The 15,339-nt window shown below is 33.9% G+C and overlaps 1 protein-coding gene across 2 annotated transcripts in view; it reads right to left on the bottom strand.

Moving 5' to 3' along the window:
- Positions 1 to 7,991: 7,991 nt before the first annotated feature.
- The window catches only part of LOC114127387 (protein apterous-like), a 58,596-nt gene continuing 51,248 nt past the window's right edge, over positions 7,992 to 15,339 (bottom strand). For both annotated transcript variants that reach the window (XM_050202203.1, XM_050202204.1), the window contains exon 6: positions 7,992 to 8,808. In XM_050202203.1, the coding sequence (XP_050058160.1) occupies positions 8,557 to 8,808 (252 nt within the window). In that variant the 3' untranslated portion in view covers positions 7,992 to 8,556. The remainder of the gene's footprint in view (positions 8,809 to 15,339) is intronic.

The raw sequence follows: 15,339 nt of genomic DNA, 5'->3' as shown, positions 1-15,339 counted from the left end.
TTGTATTAGGATAGCAATAGCCGAATAAAAACGTCACTTTATTAAAATTACTATAGTTTAAATAAAATATAAATATTTTACCATATACATTAAAAAAAAGAATTAGATATTTTTTTAATTGCAATAGCAAATATAATACAATAATTTATTGCCTCTTTTTAAACAGATTTTTATAAAATCATTTTATCCAATATAATCATAAATGATTCATTTGAAGAGGCTATATTTATTTAAATATTATTTAAAATTAAAACATATCATCATGATATATAGTAACTCACTACCTATGACTAAATATATAACTATTATATACCTAACGCAACATATTATTTTTACTATTATAAAGTATCAGGAAATAAGAAGAAAAAAGGGTGGTCTAGTGAGTAAAGCTATACTGTATAATAGATCACTTTAATGGATGTATTAAATTTGAATCCAATGATTCAATTTTTACTTTTGACCTCTATAATGTACCAAAGATATTCACTTTGTCATCGGAAACCATCCCCGAAGTTTTAAATTGAAGCATTATTTCGACAAATTATGCAATACTCGCAGACACAAAAACAAAAACACACATCGTTGTAAAATCAATACATTCATCACTTCGTTGAGAATCTAAAAATCTTAGTCACAGAAAAATTAAACTTAGAAGTTCTTTATACTTGAGTTTTTTTCGCTCGGTTACTCTTGTCATTTTATTTTTTCCCCACCCACCATCAAATTTACTTATGATTTGACTTATTTGTAACAAATTCTGTAAAAAAAAAAAAAAAATTAAATTAAATTAATCTCAATTGATTGTTATCATAGTAAGGATAAGACATCCCTGAATTGTTCCCTAGACGCTATAAGTAATAGAAAATCGATCTACATTGAGTTGCGCGGGAAATTATCTATGAATCAAAGGATAGCACTACATAGCTACATTTCCTCATCCTATCGTACAACAATAATAAGTTACGACACACCATGATATAATTATCAACATTTACAATAATACCCGCCTCAGGGATATTCGCGGGGAAAACATTGTGCTAGTCAGTCACGTGGAGATGTCGATTATTTCATAAAATCCGTCGAACAAACGATATTATGTAATGTTTTATATATATATATATATAGGGCGAGAAGAGGTGAAGCATACTCTAAATCCGTTTCCAAACACGTGAGACCAAACTTACATAGATATCGTTAAGAATGAATGAAACACACACATACATCTATAATAATATTATGATGTATACACCATGTATGCCCCGAAGGTTGTTAAGCAAACGTAATCAATTATTTAAAAAATAGTTGGATTAAGTTTTCAGCATTTTCATTTGTCCAATACAACTACGGGATCAAGCGACGAATAAATGTTATAAAATGTATCATATTATATTTTAATACATAGTGTAAATCGTGTCGTTATACACAACATAATGGCTATAGATACGTATATAATTAATTGCAGCAGTTTAATTTCCGTAAGGATTTAGTTTTATAATTTATAATATTTATAAGTGTACCACAATATATAATAGCATTATTTATAAATATAAAAATATAAAATATATATATATATATATATAGGTATTCAATTACACATATATATTATTATATTTCACTAAAATACGCAATGTGACTTTTAAAATATTTAGATTAGTTTAAGTTTTTTAATCGTCTATATTTACAAGGTTTAACCTAATAAGCAAATAAATAACTATAATAGTTATAATAGCAATATTTATATATTATCTAGAACAAATATAGGTTGACAACAGACCGTTACCAAAGAATAGTTTTTCGTATGCAATTTCAAATATAATTCATCCATCCATTATACTGCAGAACTACTCAACGACGAGAACACTCGACACCTACAAACTGCAAAGTAGAGCGGTTAGTGGTTACCTACTTGACCGCTTTTTTAAATAAAAATATATTTTTTTTTACAAATACACACATTTAAAGTTCCAATGTTGAAAAAATTGATAGTTTATATTTGTACCTATAGCTGATAACACCACGAAAAATTAAATTGTATGATATTAAAATGTTCGCTGTTATTATATTTGCGCAATCCCTTTAACAGTTTAGCCTAAACAAAAATTGAGGATATTATTGACTTTTCGGCTCTTTTCATTTGATAAAACATGTGTATGGACTTAAGTGGTGAAAAATAATAACATCACTACGTTGTCATGCCAAAACCTTTCGACAATAATGTCACGGCCACTTGATTGCATGTAATTTATGTTTTAATCATATTATTGTATACATTGATCAATTATATCGATGCTCTGAATGTATGTTTATTGATAATATTGGTTTTAGTGATACAACAATTAATAACAATAATAAAAATCATGCAATTTACGACTAATATAAAAAATAGTGGAAGATACTTAAATTTAACTTTTTTTGAGTTTCTGAGATTCACCCAGTGAAGTATATAGACTCTTCAGTTTATAATAATATTAAAATTATATTTATTGCATAGTATAATGATTTAACGTGATATTTTTTTTATATTTGTGGTATATTTGTTAAAGCGATATTTTTAAAACGGCTTTTTTATTGTGATGTAATTACCACAACATTCTTTCCGCTATATTTTTATACAGATCCAACTAAAACAATGACGATAACTTTTATATTGTATAATTGAATTTTAAGTTATTGTTTTCCTAAATCATTACAAAACTGAAGATCTGTCTCTATCTTTTTGCACTACTTTTTAATTTTTAATTATTTCATACTTAACGTTTACCCTTATCATAAATTAAATAGTGTTATTTAATCTATACCAATATATATATATATATATAAAATATTCATGGACAGAAAATAATTAGTATACCAATTCAAATTAATAAATGAGTTCTTTTTTTTTGATAATGGAAGAAAATGGCTACATACCTTTTTAACAGAACTTCTTATTCGCCTTGCTTATCTCACACCACCTATTACCTACATATTTTTTAAATACATTTTACATTTTACTTTTGTAGGTTTAAGTCTGACGTCAATTTCAATACGTTTAGTACCTCAGTGGTTATATTGTTCTTAGGTGAAGACGAGAAAGTATTTTGTTTAATAGATGGTTTAATTGTAATAGATCATCTCATTTTAATTTGCGTGTGTTATGATTACATACATAAACGAGTTTAAAAATTATTTGTATCTTTCAAAGTTTTATTTAAAGATTTATAAAATAATAATTGAAATAATGAACGATCAGATAAACTTATTCACATTTTTAGGAACGTGATAGATTTCAATTTTTAAGAGAACTTTTCAAACTTTGCACTCATTATATAATATGTAAATATGGCAAATACAATATGAATTTCAAATAACGGTTGTGATAATAGCGTGTGAACAACGCATATGTGTGTTACTACAAGAAACCTAGCTGTGAATAATACATAGGTAACTGTAGATAAGGCAATACTTGTTTTGACCACTTAAAAAATATATAATCTATTTTAATCTATTTTTGGTGACCCATTTAACCAAATAATATATTTCACTCGTCATGATAAAACCCCGTGCGCATAACAAAAGTAGGTATAAATTATAATCTTTTTTTAACTATCGGTGAAGAAAATTTCATTTCTTGGATAATATAAATACTATGTTTAACGTTGTAATAATATATGAATTATGATCCTGAATCATATTTCATATTTTTTAATTAATTTATAATAAATAATACGAAACAAACAAACAAAAACTCGTAATATACAGAGTGATTAATGTTAAAGTCATATATATATATATATATATATATATATATATATATATATATTATATATATATTAATATTTAAAATAGAAAAAAACATGATGAAATATTGTAATTTTTATGTTATTATCAAAAAAAATTATTTTAAATACACGCCGTTAAGTAGTCAATGGTCAAACATTTATTATTCTTAAATACACCTAAGCATTTTTCCTAAATTATTATTATTTTAAAATTCAACAAACTAGATCTAATATGCTACTACATAGAAACCACCCATTAACTCGAGCGTTTTTACTGTTCTACAAGGTAATGACAGAAAAAATACACATTGAAAGATCGATTCATCGTTTTACTCGGAATGTGATATACACATGTCGATGTTGGATTATTAATTGTGCCACAAAAAAATAAAATAAAAATTGGTAAAATATTATCAAAATTAAATGTAATTCACACGTATAATTTATTACGACTATGTTAACTTATGGGGTGCCTAATAATTTTTCAAATTGTGACAAAACGTAAATTTGCTACACTGAGTGTACTGGATGTGTGTTTAACACATATATGATATATATTATGTAAATTGGTACTTTCAATAACTTTTATTCAATATGATTTTTATAAACTGATCCAAATGTGCATTACCGCTCCACTCTTGAATGATAATACTCGAAAGACAGTCAACTCGGTTGGCATTGGACCGATTAATGATAAAATGCATGTTCCTTGACTTTTTTAATTAGAATTCGGCGCTACACCAGCACGGTACTTCATTACTTTAATACTATATACAGTACATACACTTGCAAAAATAGTAAGTTTTCAATAACAAATCAAACTAGTTTACTTAAATGTAATTTTATAATACCTTTTATTTGTTGCGAAAGTTTATATATGGTCCGTAACAGTGCAGTTATTTTAAACTGCTGTAAAAATCTGAGGCCACATCCGCGACCGTATTTGCAAACGATGAGCAGAAATATTTTTCCGTGCAACTCTTTGGCGCATTTTTATCACACATATGTGATTTTGTTTTCTGTTTATATAAATCGATTCGTTTCGATAATAAAAAGTATATAATTACAATAAAGTGCTACACCGTCGAAACATCGTGTAAATCTTATCTAGGTAAAGACTTTTCTTAAAATACCATATAATATAAAACGTACAACTAAATAAAGTTTTATAAAAATAAATCATTCATAGAAATGTGATTTCGTGGAAAAATCAATACTGTAAATTTTTCACGTCTAGGTTTAGGGTGTGTACATCTATTTGTATGTGGTATACTTACTTATAATTCTGTCAAATCAAAAATTCCCATTTCGTTGCGTCTATATCTGTAAAATCTTAAATCTCGAGTTATTAACACGATCGAAAATTATTGCACTTGAACTATATATATATATTACGGAATTAATGAAATTGTATAGGAATATCCGTGCGGTCGTTGTAATTTCCGTAATATAAGCAGGTAATATAAAATTAATATATGTTCAATGTCGTCGAACAAATGCCACGTGCGCAGATGGCACGTGCAGTAATCGTCGCATACAATACAACATTTACGTGTATTGTGATATAGTAAAATAAAGAATACCGAGCGCAACTATATTCTTTACTTACTAGGAATACGACAATAATATAGTTTATACAGGTCGGCGGTTTGTTTTGTTCACAACAGAGACCATATTATTTCTACGACTATCAAAACAAAGTAAGTTCAATCATATTTTGTGTTAAGTAGTATTGCTAGTAAGTATTACTGCAGTAATGCATAGAGAATTAATATTATTATTTATTTTTTTTACTTTTTTAATCGTGCTGAATTAGATAAATGACAAATTTGTTCGTCAAAAATTGTTTTTCTAAACTTTTTTATCTTCCAAATTAGTTTATAATAATTATCAATTGATATATTTACCACCATCACGTACCGATTTATGACGAGATAATACTTACGAGTATATAATAACACTCGTGACATAGAAATTTCCCTTACGCACAACATATTAATATGATCAATAATACATTATTATTATATAATTAACCAGCGGCTACTGCAGGTAAATTCAAGAATACGGTCAATAAGCATTTTATTATTGCATACCTATAGTGATTTGGCAATTTTCAAAAACGCACATCCAACAACCCCATTGAAAAAAAATCTAAGAATTTTTAATTCGGATCGATATTTAATAATATTTAGTCATGTAGTAAGGTAGTATTGTCTCGATCCATCTCTAGATGCCGAGCGGTAGTACTATTTGAACTTCGCAGTGATAAAGTGCATTCAATTTACAAACATGTACAGATAAAACTGCGTTATTGCGGTAGTTTTTTAGAATTTTATTTTCCGCTCGATTAATATCGTATAGCTAGGCAGGTATACTCACCGTATAATATTATTATATATGTATGGGTTCGCCACCATGATGGAAATTCAGCCGTCTACCACGAGTGTGCACGCGTTAATGTTATGCGCGTACAATATTATAATAAGTAATAACATAGATTATATGTATATATATATCTGTAGTTCGCTCGTCGTTGTCGTCCAATCGGGCGGGGGCCATCTCCGCTGGCGGCGCCCCTCGATATTATCGCTCTCTCGCGCGCGCGCGTAGTCTGTTCTCACGACCATGTCGTATGCTGCAGGTATACCTCTCTACCTATATATTATATTATAATATAATGATATATACCTCTATTCCTATTATATATTATATATTGTATGCGCGTCATTTTGAATAAAAAAAAGAAAAAAAAAAGAAAAAAATTGCGCTACGACGATATTATATTCATATTGTGAGTGTGTGTGTGTGTACGGCACTGTTATAGAGTGTCTTACGTAGCCGTAGACTATTGTGGCAGATAAACACGGCTACATATACGCGGGGTAAAGTAAAATATAATAATAATAACGACGAAATAGTATGGACGTCACGGGGAGGCGGCGTGACGGGCTGGTGGAAAGGGAACAGCGGTATAGCATTTACATATATAAACATACACATATTACCTATATATATATATATGTGTGTGTGTTTTGCAGCTCGTACCTATATAACAATAGTGGAAAACAATGGCGACACACACACACACGCTCGCGCCGGGACCCTTCTGCTCGTCGTAAACAACAATAACGAATATTATAATGCCGCGCGCGCGTATATGTGTATAAATATACAGCGGCGTGCGTATTGTATGTATAATCGTGTGCGGATATCATCTACGGGACTGCCGGCCATTCGTTGTTGTCACAAACGCGATATACATATATATAATATACCGAGTCTCTTCTTTTTATTTTTTCATCTTTTTCTCCGGTCGTACGTGTGTGTGTGTCTCCTTATACTTACACACACAATCGCGTGCGTGTATAGGAATTTCCCATTGTTGAAGGTGTATCGCGTATATGTATCCCGATGCGTATATATACCTACCGCCGCCGCCCCGGGTATAAAGTCGGAGGTCGTGAACGCGCCACCGACGACCGACCGTTTGCTGCAGTTGGTCCACATTTGCATAGAATGTATACGCACAGTATGTGTGTATATATATGTATATATGTTGCTTGTACGGGCGGAAAACGTGAGCCTGCGACGTACATTTATATATATATATGGACGGCTGAGGCTGTGCGCACGCGTACACGTCTGTAGTATATATCTAAATATATATATATATGTGTGTGTGTGTGTGTTAAGTTTTTCTCCGAGTCTTTGTGCGCCAGTAGATTTTCTTCTTCCCCCCCCCCCCCCCCCCCCCGAGGTTTTGTTTCGCCGGCGACGGAGCGACATTTCTTCTCTTTTTTACGACGACTACAATGTACCTATACATTGTAGGTATATAGGTAGTAAAAGGCGTGAAAAATCTATTGTCATAAATACGTTTTTTTTCTTTTCTGCAGTTGCGGTTTAGTCCGTGCGATGCAATGTGATAAAATTCTGCGCGTTTTTTTTTATTTCCGCGTCTAAAAATCGTCTACTATATAATATATATTATACTTGTGGGAATGTATGATGTATCTGACCGTTTCATCGCGACGCTCTACATAACACACCGCTGTTTGTTCCCATACTGTAACAATCCATACCTATAATTCTATATGTCTATGTAGTCTGTAAGTAAAAATACTTCAACGAGTACAACTATGTATCACACTCTTGGAATAAGTACACGACTAAGATGATGATGAACAATGATCATTTGACAAAAAATATATTTTTGCCTAAGAAAAAAAATAACGATACATTTTTGTAAATTATTAAAATGTCACCACAATATTTTTTATTTAAGAGAAATGTACATGTTTTACAAAGTATATGTATATAGACACAAGGGAAGTAAGGACAACATCGATTTATACAAGTTACGCTTATTAAGTATGTATTTATATTATATATATATATATATGTATATATATATACTACTCTCGAACATCGTTACTAAAGACTAATAGTATTTTTTTCTCTCATTATTTTTTTTTCAAACCGTTATACTTTCAACAATATAAATATTTAATTAAAAAAAAAAAAAAAAAACAACAACTTAAGTTACTTATATATGTTTTGAAAATATTGCACGTATACAAAACTGGCTTTTCGCTGTTCTTATATTTATTTTTTTCATACATATATAAACACCGACGTTTATATAACTATAATATATTACTTTATTCGTAATCCCCCCTATATATACACATGAGTTATACATATAATATACTATGTTTCTGTATAATAATATTATGATATACTATGATAAAGGAAACGTTAGACGATAATATTATATATTCTTTACGATAGTTCTCTACGACCCGCATTCCATCGGTGACGATGTGCTCAAATAGCTCCTGGGGCTCATCTGCATAGCGTGGTGTTGTTGCTGCTGTTGCTGCTGCTGCTGTTGGTGGAACATAACCGCTTCGATGCCGGTCGAGCCCGTCGAGCTTTCCGAACAGCTTTTGTCGGGTTTTATTGACGGCGGCGCCAACGATCCTAGACCCCCGTCTTGTTTGGTGGCCGTCCGCCTGTACTTGGCTCGAGCGTTTTGAAACCAAACCTGCGACAAAACCAAACGTAAATCATAAGTATTATAATTGGTATATGTTAAGCACGTGCATATCGCATTATTAGAAGTATTATTAAACACGGTGGTGAAAACTATAAACCCGATTGCAAAAACCCTTAAACTCGCAACACATATAAAAATAATAATACGGCGTGTACACTGCGAGTCACGCGATCGCGTGTATTTGACGACGATAAATAGTTTTGTCCACTTGTAAGAAAATTAATTCAATTTATTTTCCTAACCCCTAAACGGCAAGTTTTGTTCGACTGCTACATGTGACTGAAATCCAACAACGCGTAATTGCTGGTGATAAAACAATATTCCGCACGGAATAAACCTATATAACACTAAGCCGTTTTGACAAACACGTATAATAATAACGAACGATTATATTGTGTTTGTTTTATAATAATATCGTATGTTCAGAATAATACGTCACTAAACTCATCGTTTCGTTTTGTGGTGTGACACATGTGCACGCTGCGCGCAAATGGCCTTGTGAACAATATCGCCATGATATCATCAACGCGTCAATACCGTGAGAGTTGTTACGCATTTTACGAGTATTTATAAACGACAAAAAGCGTATACGCAGTACGAAATAACGCGTATATTTATAAATTATAAGTATAAAATATGTACCTCTACGAATTACATAACACCGGAAAAGTATACGGTTCCTTTACACGACACCGGATGCATCTCATCTTAAGCGATCGACGAGACTAAACCGTGTGGAAATTATCGACGGCTTTTTTTTTTTAGTTCTATACGCTCCAAGTGCTCGAGCATACGAAAATAAACACACCGCGGGCGTGTAGTATAATAGCGATATTACAAAAGTCGAGACTGATGCTGTTTGTAGCGGGATAACCGTCAAAAGTGCACGGGGTCGACGATTAATCATCGGCCGGTTTTCAGTCAAAAACGACAATTTGTTTTCGTAGCTCATTTTTTTCACTCCGTTCTACTTTAAAATAAACGCGGCGTACGACCGTAGTAAACCCGCGTACACACAACAACCTAAGCCTTTGTTTCGGAGGCGGCTGTGGCGGTTTGTAGATTAATTGACGTTCATCGCGGTCGGTTACACGGCAGTCCCATCAATCTTATCGAGTACTTGGGTTGAAGCCAACAAATCTCGCTGGGAGGAGCGAGTATTCCACACGCGGTGAAATGAAAGCTGGAAAAAAACCGAAAAACGGAATTGTACGTATAGCGACAGAAAACCGATTGAAAGGAAAGAAGAAAATGACTGGAGTAGAGTATACAGTCGAAGTATAAGAAAACTCGATAAAGTGTGTGTGTGTGTATGAGCATACCATAATTCCACCGTGTAATTTATATAGTGTCTCGTCGGTGATTTTATTTGATGAATATATTTTTAAAACTGTGCTGTCATACGAAAAAACGCGTGGGATATCGTCTACGGTAAGAATGTACGGAAATCCGACGCTTGCTCTAAACAACACGGAACAAACAGATTATAGTAAAAAAAAAATGACGCCGGACACTGACAAACAGTGTATGTATATAATATGTTTATCGCGTCGTCCGCGAAACTACGGATAGTAGCTATAATAGCGAAGGAAGATATAGACAAAGCAAAACTGAAACATCTAATACCTATATATGAAACTCGCTCGGAAAAACGTACTTACACCAAAAGTTTAACTATATCTGTTACCTATTATTTGATTTAATAATAAAACCGAATTTCCCAAAACGAGCTCAACACTGAGGCCCTGGTGCATCGTATCCCTTACAATACTGTGCCAAGTCCAGAACTGGACTGAAGTATATTGCAGCTGATATTAGGGATATAATAATAATATATTTCCGGGTATTAGAATATTAACACATATTTTCGGTAAGTATCGAATTATGCGAGTAATCTCTGCACGTCATCGTCGTCTTGGGCGAGTTTGTGTTATACCTTATAGTGACCGGGAACAAACGTCGGGCGGTGGCTGTACGGTATATCTATTTCGGTTGCGGGCAACCGACCGCTCGCGACGTGTACGTATTATTATTATTATTATTATAAAACATATTTACACAAGAGCAGATAGGGCGTGATAAAAACCGTCACGGCCGTCGATCGCGTACGCGCTAATTAACGGAGCTTTATTTCAGCGGCGGCGGCTGCCACGCCGTTGCGGTAGTCACGCGGAACACGCGCGACCCTTTTCGGCTGTCGCAGCGGCGGTGTCGCGGACGCGCGCGCGCGCGAGATAATAATAATACACAATATACGCCGCCGCCATGCGCGTTTTTTCCGTCGACCGTTTTAACGCGACACGCCTAATTGCCGGGGCCAAACATCTCATCTCTCGGCGGCGGTCCCTTTGCAGCATCTCCTGGGTATGGGCTCCGACGGCGGTCGAGCGCGGACGGAAATAGCGCATCTCCCCGGGCATCTACGCGACCACGTCTGCCTACATAATATTATCTCGCAGTGCGGTGTGTGTGATAGCGGTACGTCACGGTGCGTACCTACCGCGGCGGTATATATAATATACTCGAATGTTTAATAAAATACTTAAGCCGGGCTCACTGCAGCGGGGCCTACGTCGCCGTCTGTCGTGTGCCTTTTATCGTATTCTTATATATTGGCCGTCGCGATCGCGTAGGACGGTGTCAGTCACTATAACCATAATTATATATGATCTAGGTACCGGGAAACTCTTGCCCCCGGAATTGGACACATCTCAAACGCGCGACAGACGACGTGAACTCGTGTGGTTTTAGACGAATACCACACGGCGCTCCGATATCTAACATCTTAGAAATCTGTTTGTAATTAGGCGTTGATCAAGCCGCTGTTGGTCGACAGCCGTCTTAAACCTTTTTTCAGTTAACCGATCAACTGAAAACCGCAGTTCAAAATATAGTTGAATATTCATAACCACCCGACAGCATATCGTACATTTTTTTTATTTAATACTATGCACATATGCGCCTACAACACATACCTATGCAAAATCACCGTATGCGTGCCGCCACTACCATGTGCGTGTACGGACACTGCTAAGAACATTGTTGATGAACGCAAGCGACAATTTGTATGTTCAGAAATTTCCCACGACGTGCAGATAGATCGCCACTACTGTAATACGCTAATTGTTACACCGCGTGTTTTTCTCGAGGGTAGGATTATAAAATACCGACCAAACTAATTACTAAACAATGTTGTAAATGTTTTTAATTATTATACTTTGAACTGCGTGTAAACGACGTGCCGACCGTTCGTATATTGAATACAAGAACACAAAATCTCAGATATTATATAATAACTTATAATATAACCGTGACCCCGTCCCATCTAAACAAATTTACACTACATTCGTAATCGGCTGATAATTTATTTGATTTACAACAAAAATAACCGGTTTACAATGCGATGGGTGCTAAAAGTTAATAGGAATATAACCTAACCCAACACTTTGTCTAAGACATGTTTAGGGCGTATATAAATATTATAGTCGTAATGCATTTTAAACATTTAATACGAGCTAGCGAAAAATTGTTAAAAGATTTTACTTTTTATTGTGGCTTATAACAATTTAACCTTACATTGAATATCTTCGAAAAATAGATACTTTAAAATACCATTTCAGGTCATCCGCAGTGTACGGGGAGATGGAGGTTCAAATAATCGAGGTATCTATCTAATACGCCTTCTCGTATAATAAATTATAATTATATATTCCTATGTATTACTTGTAAATTATAAAGTGCAAGTCAATCATAATATATTATCGTATATAAATGTATCGCGTTGCACTGATGTTTGCAGCATCGGGGGAAGGAATAAGGGAAAAACAGTAAAAATTCTAATACAGATAAATAAAAAGAGATAGAGCGAGAGAGAATAAAAGAAACAGAGCGAAAAACGTTCGTTCTCCTTTAGGAATGGTGACGGCCGGCCATTACCGTTTGCGAGCGGTGTAAAACTCAGAACCTGGCAGGTAATTGTGACAAATTACGAGAGCATGCGAAATCGGTTGGCCATCATCAAAGCGCCGCCGACTGCAGCGCAGCAGCAGCAAACATGCCGCCGTCCGTGATGGTCTTCGCGGACGAAAGGAAAAAAACTCATATTGCCGCACGGCGGCTCGGAGACGAGCGTATAATAAAATATATAGAAGGGATGTGTGCAAAGAACAAAAAAAAAAGAAAAAAAACAATTCCCGGCCGAGAAAATAGCGTACGTATAGAGAAAAAAAAATAGCAAAATACACATAGTATAATGTATATATATAAAAGCAGATATACGCGAACAGAATGTTAAACGGCCATCAAACGGGTTTGCACTATTAATATGTCGTCTCTTCGCTCTATCTCTCTCTCTCTCACACACACACACTTTACGTATACAGTTTACTGCTCTATGAGAATAGTAGTGGCGGCGGACCATGGTGCTCGTATATTATATATATATATATGTATACGGGAGGATGGCCGCCGCTGAATTGTTCATTGTTTTCAAACAACGTATTGATAAATGGATATTTCGTATCTTCTTTTTTATTATTATTATTTTTTTTTTTTACATGTTTATATGTATTTATGCTCGTGTGTCGTTTGTGCGTACACCTCTGCTCCTTCGGTCCGCGGCCATAGTCGCGTCCTACGCCCGCCACTGCCACCGCCCCGAGAGCAGGACGAGATGGGTTTGTACCTACGTATAATATACAGCACGACCGCAGAACTGCTGAGGAAAATGCGGCGAAGCACCTGCCATTTTCTATGTGTACACGGGACGTATATTATACGTCGGCAAACCAGTTACGCGGTATTATAGGTATATATTATGTGTATGGTGTGTGTGTGTGTATAAACATCATCCGTCGAGGGAAAGTTTTTTTTATTTCATATTTTTCTCTCCCGTTTTGTATACTGCACACGATATAAATGTATGTGTGTGCGCGCGTATATTATTATATGCGAAGAACGTTATATACGATGCGAATTCGTCTGCAGCGCGAGGCCGCAGCGGGGCGGCGGCAAAGAAGAAGCAAAGAGCGCTTTGTCGGCCCGTGGAAAAAAATATACCGTTTTATACGGTCTTACCAAAGTGTATGTACACTATATATTATATACATATACATATAAAACAATATGACGTATAAGCGGTAAACGTGTAATTCGACCGCAGACCGCTAAATATATATATACATTACACACGATAGTAGACTATAAGGACATATTATTATAACAGCAGCAGTGTATTAGAGTCACGTTTGCAAGGCTATTTTTTATCCGTCAATGACACATGCCTTCGTCAAAACATTACAATATCGTCGGATAAATGATAAACAATGATTTTTTTTTTCGAGACTGAACTTTCATCACTTATACGTAACTATATTATTGTTGTAATAGACACGACACAATTAATAAAACCGTGTTATATTATAATAATCTAACAGCTCCATTCGATACGTATTATTAAATAATACGAGTATAAGCAAATGTACGTGGGCATAACGGGAACGATTAGATTTTGCCACCGTGGCAGAGATCGTGTAAAGCAAACGTGGATTCGATGAACTAAGGTGATTATAATATTTTAAGGGTTATATATTATATGTTAAAAATATGCTGCAGATACATTGACGTGCGTATAACCGTATAGGTATGTCTCGTGGCGAAATTGTTTTCAATTTGATTTACGAACAGCCAAAAAATTGATGTGATGCGCTCGTTTAAGATACGGCCAAAAAGTTTTTGAATCTTTGAAATACAGCCGCCGACGAGTTTGTATATCAGTAAATCTGTCGTCGGCGCTAAAAACTCCTGTGAAGCCGAACCAATTATTATTTTCTCTGTAAATTCTACCGATGTCAAACGCGTTATTTGTCACAAAGTTCATAAAGTTCGTGTAATTATATTCATCTGCAGATGAATATAATATATATACATGGTCGGTGTTTGAAAATCTATAAAAGTTAAGCGCTACACTATACACTCAATACGCCGTATATATATATATATATAGAAATACTTGGCCGCGATGCTTAAAACGTTTCGTCAGAATCCGAATACGAATATTAAATTATATAATAATATATGTCTGCAGTCTGCTTGATTTATTACACTTGGAAAATATACCTACAACCATATCGCAAATATATCCCCTATTTTTCTATACATAATTTTAAATTTACGTTGAAGTAGACTTCATTATTATGATTATTTTTTGAAATGGAAAAAATACAAATTTTACACAGCTAACACATTATTTTTCTTTTTATGTATAATAAAAAATATACATGTAAACGAGCATCACATAAACTTCATCACTAACTGCAATGCTTAATGAAAAAAAAAAAACTGTGTATACTGAATATATTAAAATATTTGACCGGTAGTAGCGTAACACTGTTTTATGCTTATATACATATTCTATAAATATGTATATACATATATTATGTATAGTGATATAAAATGAAGATCTGTCGGAAACAAGAGAAATAAACATAAAGGTTTATGACGTGTTAACTCTACAATGGC

Source organism: Aphis gossypii, chromosome 2 (genome assembly GCF_020184175.1).
Source record: "Aphis gossypii isolate Hap1 chromosome 2, ASM2018417v2, whole genome shotgun sequence".
Classification (NCBI taxonomy): domain Eukaryota; kingdom Metazoa; phylum Arthropoda; class Insecta; order Hemiptera; family Aphididae; genus Aphis; species Aphis gossypii.
The sequence above is the reverse complement of the archived record's forward strand: the minus strand, read 5'-3'. Positions and strand labels throughout refer to the sequence as shown.